This window comes from Pyrus communis, chromosome 8, assembly GCF_963583255.1.
Source record: "Pyrus communis chromosome 8, drPyrComm1.1, whole genome shotgun sequence".
NCBI lineage: Eukaryota > Viridiplantae > Streptophyta > Magnoliopsida > Rosales > Rosaceae > Pyrus > Pyrus communis.
The window spans coordinates 7,509,859-7,519,887 of NC_084810.1; the positions used below are offsets into that span (position 1 = coordinate 7,509,859).

The window sequence follows — 10,029 nt, forward strand, 5'->3', positions numbered from 1 at the left end:
ATTGATATTATCTAAACTAGAGGAAGTGGGTTAAGTTTTACATATATTAATAATAATGTTGTTTAAATTCGTGTTTAATAAGAATCAAACCTAAGATCTTACAAGTAAATCTTATACTACAAATAAAAAAAAATATCACTATACCGTAATACTAACTGACATTTTTTCTTTTCTTTTTATACTGTCCTTTTGATCCCATGTGACAATAGAATTTCTATATTTTAAACTTTATTTTTTTTCAAAAAATATTAATAATTATTAAAATAATAGAGAGTTTTGAGTCTAAGGCAACGTTTGGTACTCGAGAAAAGAAGCTTGACAATGGGAAACTGTTGCATTTCCCATGATTGGTGACTGATAGAAATCTAGGGGAAAGTGAAACCCTCCACCCTCTTTGGTATTTTGGTAAATTACAGCAATGATCTTTTAATTTTAGCTTAATTAGAACAATAGTTTATCAACTAAAAATTCATTACTATTGGTCGTTCAACTTATTCAAACATACAGTTATGGTACTCAGCTAAAAATGCATTACTATTGGTCCCTCAACTTTAATTCAACTGGAGAAATGGCTCATCAACTTTAATCTAATTGGAGCAATGATCTCTTAACTTTAACCTAATTGTAGCAATGATCCTTCCAACATAACTCATTTTGACAAAATTATGACCAAGTTGACAAAAATAACCATAACTTAGAGAGATCCCAATTGTAGCAATGATCATTCCAACATAATTTAGAGGGACCCTAATTGTAGCAATGATCCTTCCAATATAACTTATTTTGACAAAATTCTAACAAAGTTAACGAAAATGACCATAGCTACACATTTAGATGAGTTAAGGGACCAATGATAATGCATTTTTAATTAAAAGACCATTGTTCCAATTTGATTAAAATTTAAAAATCATTACTACAATTTACTTTTGGAATTCACTTTCTTTGAGGAAAAAAAGGCATTAATTGTCCTTTTTTTTCTTTTTATGACAAATATATCCTGTTAACATTGACGAATGGTAATTATATCCGCAAAAAGTAGTATTTTTCTACCTAATTTTTCATCGTAACCAACAGAGGAAAGAAATTTTGCATTTTCCTTCCCCGAGGAAGAGACATGGGAAATCATTTGCTGTGAGTTCATTTTCACGTCCTCAATGCGGCCTAATTATGAAATTTTAGATAAGGGGTTTCCATAAAAAAAAAAATGAAGAGATCAAAGGGTCTAGTGGTCTTCTTATTGAAAGCGTTTTAATCTAGATCAATGTAGCTCCAAATCTAAATCGTACCAATTTGTGATTGAGCCAGCATTAGAGTATGTCAAGTTGATGTTATTTTAAAAGCATTTTCAACTATTTATTTATTTGTTACAATTGATTGACTAAAAGATTTTAGTTTTAACTGGATTTTATTTTTTATTTTTTATAGAGATGACATTTACAAAGTTATTTGTAATATGAACAGTTTCAATCATAAGCACGAAGTTTTGTAAAAAATCCATAAAGTATTTTGAGGACGAAGTTCTTCTCAACTTTAAGGAGCCAATACCTTCTCTTTTAAATTTAAATACCAAAGCTTCAATTGACTTAAACTTTAGACACCATTACTCCAATTTTCTCTATATAAATTAATGAGTTGGGATTTTACTTTATTTTTTGAGAAGTTAATGAGTTGGGATTTAGATTTTCTAGAAGAAAATGAGGGGGAGAAATTAAGAGCAGGGATAGAAAGATCTAGGTGTTGGATTCTGTTTAAATGAATTAACGGTCTGAGGTCTATCAACCAATATTTTCCGAAGTTTTTTTCAACAAGCGATATAAATTAAATAATTAATACGCTCCATAGTTTGATTAAACTTATGTCTGCATATTTTCCAAGTTTGATAAACCTATTTTGTTATGCATTTACCAATATTAGATTGATGTCAACCATTAAGGGGTGGTTTAGTTGTTGGAGACGAATTTCATGCCTGTATTTCATCGCGGCAGGTTTTGTGTTTGATTTTTTACACTGGTGAATCACACGATGGTGCCCAGAAAAAGTTTAAATGTCTCTGTGAGTTTTTCCAGCCGCCGGAAGTGTGGACTGCCATTGCGAAGCCACTAGTTGATTCCCCTTAATAAAGAAAAATAATAATTAGGTCGACGTCAAAATTACTAGCCTAACAATCCAGCATCCATTGCAGTCCACTTTGTTGCCCTTCCAAAAATCAACGAATTGAGTTGAGTCATTTAATTAATGCTGTTAAATTTTAGTGTTTAACTAAAATGTTTTGGCTAAACGAATTTTGATTTGGTTCATTGTGAAGATGGATTTTTAGTGTAACTTAAAAATGAACACTCCTAATCATGAGACTACATGATAGGATGGGAAATTTGGCTAACATTCCTCCCTTGTCTATCCAACTCGTAGTCTCCAAGTTTATGCTGTCCAAATGAAAAAGGTCTCCAAATTTTTTTTGTTTTGCATTTGCCATTTAGCGAAAACTAGCTTCTTATTTTATTTTAAAATTTAATAAAAAATCATCGTTTAGACAACATGCATGATTTAAATTAAAATGCACAGTCGCAAAAATTTTGTAGCAAAGATGATTAAAAGCACTCACTCTAGCAACCAATGTCCCAAATTTGAATCTCTCTCTCAATTATAGCACGAAATAAAAAAAAATCACTGTCCATAATTCATTGATGCAAGCATGTGATAATATAGGCTTATGTATGATGAATTTCACATGTTTATCTTATTATTTAGCATGAAAGACCGTTAAATCGGTAAAATAAAAAACACGTGAGACAGACTTATGAATGATCAATTTTAAGTGTTTATCTAATTGTTTTAGCGCGAAAGACCGTTAAATTCGTTATCCATCCAAATTCAAATAATAGTTATTTTTGTGACAGCCGTTATGAATATAAAGAACTTGTCATATAAACTTGGATTAATTAGTTTCTATTATTATTGAACGTTTCCTAATCTTCCTCCAATTACTTTGTTTTTTTCAACATACAAATCACCTAGACAACACATTACACACCCCATTGAACCCAACTCACGGTGTCTCCTGTCTCCATATAACCCCCCCTCCTCCGTCGTCTTCCAGCATCAAACAGGCACACAACTTGAGCCAACCCGAATCGGTGCCTCAAACGATCCTCTCCTATAAGATCATCCCAGTCCCTTCCAACTTTTTTCAGTTCAATCCCGCCACCCTAAAAGCCAAAAACACAACCATGGACCGCCTCTCAAACCTCCCTAATCACATCCTCTCAGACATACTCTCCTTCGTGCCCTTCAAAGAAGCGGCAAAAACCTCCACCTTGTCCAAGCATTGGCACCACCAATGGCAGTCAACCCGAAACCTCGACTTCAACCACCTTTACTTCGCCAACCGTGATTCTAACGGAGATGTCCAACTCCAACCACAAATCTTCATCGATTTCGTCCAACAATTTATTGCAAACAACAAAAGTCCCATCATGGACAAACTGTCCCTCACATTTTCTCAGCCGGGAGACTTCCAAGAAATGGTGGAAAAATGCATCACATTTTCTGTCGACCGCAAAGTCAAACACCTGAAGCTTGATTTCTCCGACCCCACATGGGATGAAAACGACCTCGATGGCCTGGCACATCCAATGTTCGATTTGCCTCAGTCCTTTAACAACCATCAAGTTCTTGAATCCGTGACTCTCTTTTCTTGCAAATTTGACGTTTTCGGATTCAAGAATTTCGGGTTGCTGAAGAGCATTTCGTTGGGTTGGATCGAACTCAAAGTTTCTACTGTCAAGGCTTTGCTGGCCAACTGTGCGTGTCTCGACAGTTTGAGCGTGAAGAGTTGCTGGGACATGGACAGCCTTTCTGTTTGTGGGAAGGACTTGAAGTTGTCAAGTTTGGTTGTTGAAAAGTGCCATTTTCTGGATCCGTCCTTTGAAATCGAGGCTCCAAATCTCAAATATATGAAGTATTGTGGCACTGTGGTTTTATTTACTGTGAATGGAACTAGCTTGGAGGAGGCAGACCTTGATTTTGGACCTGAGTTTGAATGTGACGAATCGTTGGGAGATTCTCTCTATCAATCACTCAATGGAATTTGCCCTACGAGGGCTTTGACCGTTTGCACTTACATGCTTCAGGTAATTCATTTCACTCTTCAACTTTTTAATTTTACATCTGTATAATATATGGTGATAACCCTAAACCCTAAATAGGAAAAAGCTATATAGTGTTCATCATTTATCTAAATAAGTTATATTTGCGTTTGTGTGGAATTTGATTAAATTTTTGTAAGATTGCAACTTGGTCGAAGGAGAAAAGAGTGTCCCAAAATAACATTATGACTTAAGGCTATAAATATAAAATCTTTTTTCTTTAACCGTGAGTATGCTTCTCTCCTAATTAATTAAAGGTTGGTTTTATAGTTAATTTGTGGATTTTGCAGGTTATTCCCATGGGAGAGGAACCAACTGGTATGGAACCAAGGTTGAATGTTACACACTTGACCTTAAGAACTGCCATGCACAACTATGAACAAGGTGGCATCCGGTTTTTCTTGAATAGTTGTCCTCGCTTGGAGACTCTTACAATCGACATAGACCGATCACGCAGAATATGCAATGTGAGTACTCGTTGACTAATTACTAACGAATCCTTTTAATTAACTGCTTAACACTAACTAATATTGTGTAATTCTTATGTTTGTTGCATCCATCGCTTCAGGAATATAGACCCCCATTCGAGGATAAGTTTGAGGATTTGTGGAGGAGCAGTGCGATAATTTTCCAGTGCATAACTCAAACTTTGAGGAAAGTTGAGATCAAGAGCTTCAAGGGGATGCCAAATGAAGTCTATATGATGCTTTATCTTGTCAACCATGCTCGTGTGATGGAGAAGCTCACTGTGATCACCTCAAGTCAAGAAAGCAATAACCGCGGCCCAGAAACTTTTCGAAATATAGCTGAGCAAGTTTACGGTTTTAGAAAAGCATCGGAGAATCTGGCCATAGAAATAGTTTAATGATTTAAATAATAGTCTTATAGATACTGAAGTTCGAAGCTAGCTTTTAATTCGAATATGTTGTGAACCCAAATAAAATATCAAAGATTGTGGCTACAATTTTTACTTGAGAGCAGTTGTGCTCAATCCGTGATGTCATTTTTATTCAATAATTGGTGTCATGATGATTTGTAAACCCTAATTTGAAACATTGTGTGTGTTTGGATTTTTTTTCTTTTTGATACATATTTGAAGACCAAAAGCTTGAGCTCACAAAAAACGAGCCAAGATGAAACCGAACTTAGTACACTTTGAAGACCCTTGATCCATTGGACAAAAGGTGGCATAATACGGGTCAATGTTTTCCTTTACACTAAAATCTGTCTGGCAAAGTTTACTTTACCTGTCTAAAGTTTTTGTTGCCTAAAGTCTCCGAAAAAAGCCAAAATGTTGACCATTTTTTTTTTTTTTTGGGATAAAGTTATTTTACGCGACAAAATTTTGTTCATCAGGCCAAACTGTCGTGGGACAAATAGTAATTTCTCGTAGTGTAAACTCATCTTAAGGGGAATGTAGTTATCCATATAGATATAGATAATGTAGGGAGACTAAATTTCTAGACTATATTTTGTAAACTCAATGTTATGCATGTTGACGATTGAATTATTACTTAAGTGTTGATTAACGTACTTATTTTTTGGGATGAAAAGGGTTTGGGTTAAGTTTGTTTTAACCAAAAATCATCTTATAACTTTAATGAAAATGGCTTAAACTTTAATGAAAATGACTTAAATTTTAATGAAAATGACAAAAGTTTAATATAATAAAAAATAAAATAGAAAAAAGTAATTAAAAACTGACGTGCTGGTCGCAATGCCTCCATCATGCACTATTTCCGAAATTGAACGGTACTACATTATTTTTTAAATTAAACCATATTACACTATTTCTGAAAATGAATGGTACAACCCTAGTTCTAAAACTGAACACTTTCTGAAAATTGAACACTAATTATTTTTTAAACTAAATATGAGCATTACATTATTCTGAAATTGAAAATCAGTAATACACTATTTGTATTATTGAACATAGGCACTGCTTTTGAAACTAAATACAGGTTGGCATGCACTGACTATTTCTTAAACAGAACATGGTATCTCTCCCAGAAGTCTAACGACCATTTTTCTCTCATCTTCTTAAATTTTCTCGGCACTTTCTCACCATCCAAACACCTTTTATTCTTCAAATTTTCTTCAATTCTCATCAAATTTTCTCTAACCCTGAAAAAATATTTATTGAATTTTGTAACTGCTTCATGTGAACTGTATCCTTTCCGGTAAGTTATCGGACCCTGATCCAATTACAATATATCTTCAGAAAACCTCTCGTCGGCTAATTGCTTTAACAATTTCTGCACTTATTTGGGATGAAGATTTGAATTTTGTAACTGCTTCGTGTGAACTGTATCCTTTCTACCCATTTTCACCCCAACAACAATACGAATTCCGTATTTTTAAATGAACCTGAAATTCAAATTATTAAACATCAACTCACAGTGGCACAAAATTGTCGTTCCTTATAAATAACCATCCAACAAGAGAAACAATATTCATTCAGATTTCACTCCTCTATATTATCATCCCCTGATATGCAAGCTATAACCACACTTGGGTGCTTATTTCAATACCTAGTCCTGAAAAAATATTTTCAAGGTCTTTTATCAGGTAAACATTTTAAAATTGTGAATGATTGGTTAGCGTTGTTTAACGAGTCGATATTATACCATATATTTTATCCTATTCTTGGTTATAATTTATTGGTTATTTTGTGTAAATTTTGATACTTTGAATTATATTTTTAATGTAGAACATTCAATTTCCTTTTGAGCATAAAGTAATCAATTGAATTAATTTTGGAGTGATTCCAATTGGAGGATGTTCGTGGGTCTTTCAAGATGATTGTATCAAAGTTCCAGATTTTTCTACCAAACCGTTTGACCGTGGCAATGAAATAAAGGTCCAGCGTGCAGCTTTCTCAAATTGACGTTTTTGGACATTTTGGATATTTTAGAGGTTCCACTGCCTCCGCCGTCTCTGCGGTTGCCAAAAGCCTACCCTCTCTCGGATATTGAGTGGGTTGACCTGGGAAGAGATCCGGACGAACCTTCCAACAAGCAGAATAGAAGTTGACCACATAGCCATCTCTGTGGGAGGCTGCTACCCATAAGGCCATCTCGGGCATATGGGAAGGAAAGGCGGCAGACAACCGACTGAACTGGGGAGCCTAAACGGCATTGAGGATGAGTCCACCGGTCGACAAACGGCTTCTATCTACAGGTAATGGCATATTTTGAGGAAGATTCATTCTGAGGATTTGTAGGGACGTCTTCAGCTTTCAAAAGAGACGGGACCAAATCAGAGTTGATTTGGTCGATCAAAAGTCTGATTTTCTGAGAAGTCAAAATTTCAGTTCAAATAGGAAACCTTTTATTTGCTATTTTATTATTTTATTATGTTTCCTAGTTTTATTCCAAGACATTTTCTAGGTAGGGTTTTACTTTGTATTAGTATAAATAAGGCTATTTAGCCATTAGGGTTTAAAGAGGGAATGCACTATTTTGGAGAATTCGGCTTAGAGAGCTTTGACTATTCAAGTTTATTTTCAAGGTGTTTTCTTCCATGTTCTTAATAATATTTTGTTTTATGATTGTTTGTAATTAATTCCTTTTGTTAGGGCGATGCCACAAGCCTTAGCAAGAATATGTAGTTTTTTTTCAATTTACTTATGATATTGTGCATGCATGTTTTGAAATCACTATTTTAAACTAAGTGTCTTAGTGATTCGCCACCATTAAGATATTTAGAAAAGTAATTTGATGCAATTTTGGTTGGAAGGTTCCCTGAAATTGGCGTTGGCTTCTTGTGATTAATAATTGTAATTTCACTTAAGATGAACATCACGTCTTAAGAGTTGCATGATTTTTCAAAGGTTTTTCATGAAACTTAATGAATCTTTCATGTTCATATTTGATCTAAACGTCTGGACGGGTTGTATGTTAGATATACATTCTATGTTGGAGGTTTCAAGTAGGATATATATTAGGAAAATCTAACCTTCAAAATATGCATGAGTAATTAATAAGTAATTGGAATAACTACGTAGAATTGTTAAGGTGAAAGCGGAATCCTAGTGTTTGTTTAAATTGTTTTCTAGTTTATCTATTTAATTGTTTTATTTTAAAATTTGTTCTAATTATTTTAAATTCCAAAATCAAGCTTTTCCCAAACTTTGTTTTAAATAATTAATTAAGAGTTGGTTTTAAATACAAATTATTCATTTAATCCCCGTGGAAACGACCTTGCTTAAGCCGTTTATACTACAACTACCTTGTTCTCTTGCAAGTATTTTTAAGTGTTTTTATCCTTACTTTTGCATGTGGTAAAAATCGTATTAGTGTTCTTTGCACACGCTTTAGTTAGGTTTTCTTTGTTTTTCAGTTTTTCTTTCTCTTGTTCTTTTTTGTTTTTTTTTTGTTTTTGAGTATTCTCTTGTTCTTATAATTAAATAAAATTATAGAATGACTTTTGGTTAAAATTCAAAATTTGATGAGAAGCAGCTTTTATTTTATTTTATTTTTGAATGTTTAGCAGCAATTACCACCAAAAAATGGTTTCTTGAACTGCTTATAACCAGTTCAGGCAGTAAAGAATTTGGTCTTCAAGGCTATTAAAAAGGGACTTCATAAATTTGATTCCCTTAAGGTTTTTTGAGAAAGTGAGAATGGCTCTTTGTTATTAATTTGGGTAATTTGATTACATATTTTCATGAAAAAAATTGCCAATCGGAGATATGTTTTCTACGAATGTGTTTATACTTTTTTGGTTTTAGTTTTTGTGGGAGTATTACATACTCATTACACATATTTTCATAAACACGAAGTCTTAAAACTAACTATTACTAAACATTCATATTTTAATTGAATAACTAGTATATAGTCACGCATAGCGTGTGAAATTTTTTTACTTATGTTTTTAAAACTGAAGGAGAGAGGAAGAGAGCAAGAGAGAACGTGGGAGTGGGGAGAGAGTGAGAGAGGTTTGTTTTTATTTTTTATATTTTCATATTTTTTTAATTAGAGATGATAAAATCACTTGTAGGTGATGCTTAAACAAAAAACATCAAAATTTTGTTTTGTGAAATTACGTTACTGTCCTTAACTTTTTTGTTGTGATAGAAAACAAAAATTGCTTTTCACCTTTTTTTTGGTTGACAAAGAGGGTTTTATTAATATGTAGTTTAGATTCAAGTTTTGTTTCATGTGTCCGTTTACCCAGTTTCTTCACGATCTTTTGTTCTCACAATTTTTTAGCGTTCTTTGATTATTATAATCCTTTATTGGAGATTTACAATACAAACATTTTGAATATTTTGGAGAACTTCATTGATCAATAATAACAACAACACAATCTTATCCTACCAAGTGGGGTCGGCAACTTCATTGATCAATCTAGTGACTTAATCTCAATCTGCACCAAAATCTCACCCCAATTCTCATTTTTCTCATAGCATGCTCTAAGTAACCAAATTCCTTTGTGACATGGTGGTGGTTAACCTTTCTGGCTTCCAAGGATTGTCATTTGTTACTTCTCCATGACATGTTATGTGTAATGTAATGTATTGATATATAGTGCAGTGACTAATAATTCCCATACTCCTTATCCCCTTTAAAGTACTTCTAATGGATCTTTCATTTTTCTAGGTCCAAAAAATTCCCGCGTCATTTCAGTGCGTGCAACATTATTTCGGGTCTTATGTGTTTCCTTTATTGGAAGAAACTAGAGCACAACTGCGCTCAAGTAAGCCAAAATTGCAGAGAGTACCATTTGCTGAAGTAATTGACTTTAGTAAGTTCGAGTCAGATGCAACAAAATTAGGTTCAGCGGTGGGGAACCATACAGAGTTCTGCCTGGAGATATTTTTGTTTTAGCGGATTTTAAACCACAATCTGTTTGTGATTTACAAAGGGTAGGGAGGTCATGG

The 10,029-nt window shown here is 33.6% G+C and overlaps 1 protein-coding gene across 1 annotated transcript; it reads left to right on the forward strand.

Annotated features, from left to right (window-relative positions):
- Nucleotides 1–3,227: 3,227 nt before the first annotated feature.
- LOC137742873 (putative F-box protein At3g29830) lies at nt 3,228–5,010 on the forward strand. Its single transcript, XM_068482817.1, has 3 exons — nt 3,228–4,130; nt 4,436–4,612; nt 4,714–5,010. The coding sequence occupies exons 1-3, from the start codon at nt 3,228–3,230 to the stop codon at nt 5,008–5,010; spliced, it is 1,377 nt and encodes a 458-aa protein (XP_068338918.1).
- Nucleotides 5,011–10,029: the final 5,019 nt, after the last annotated feature.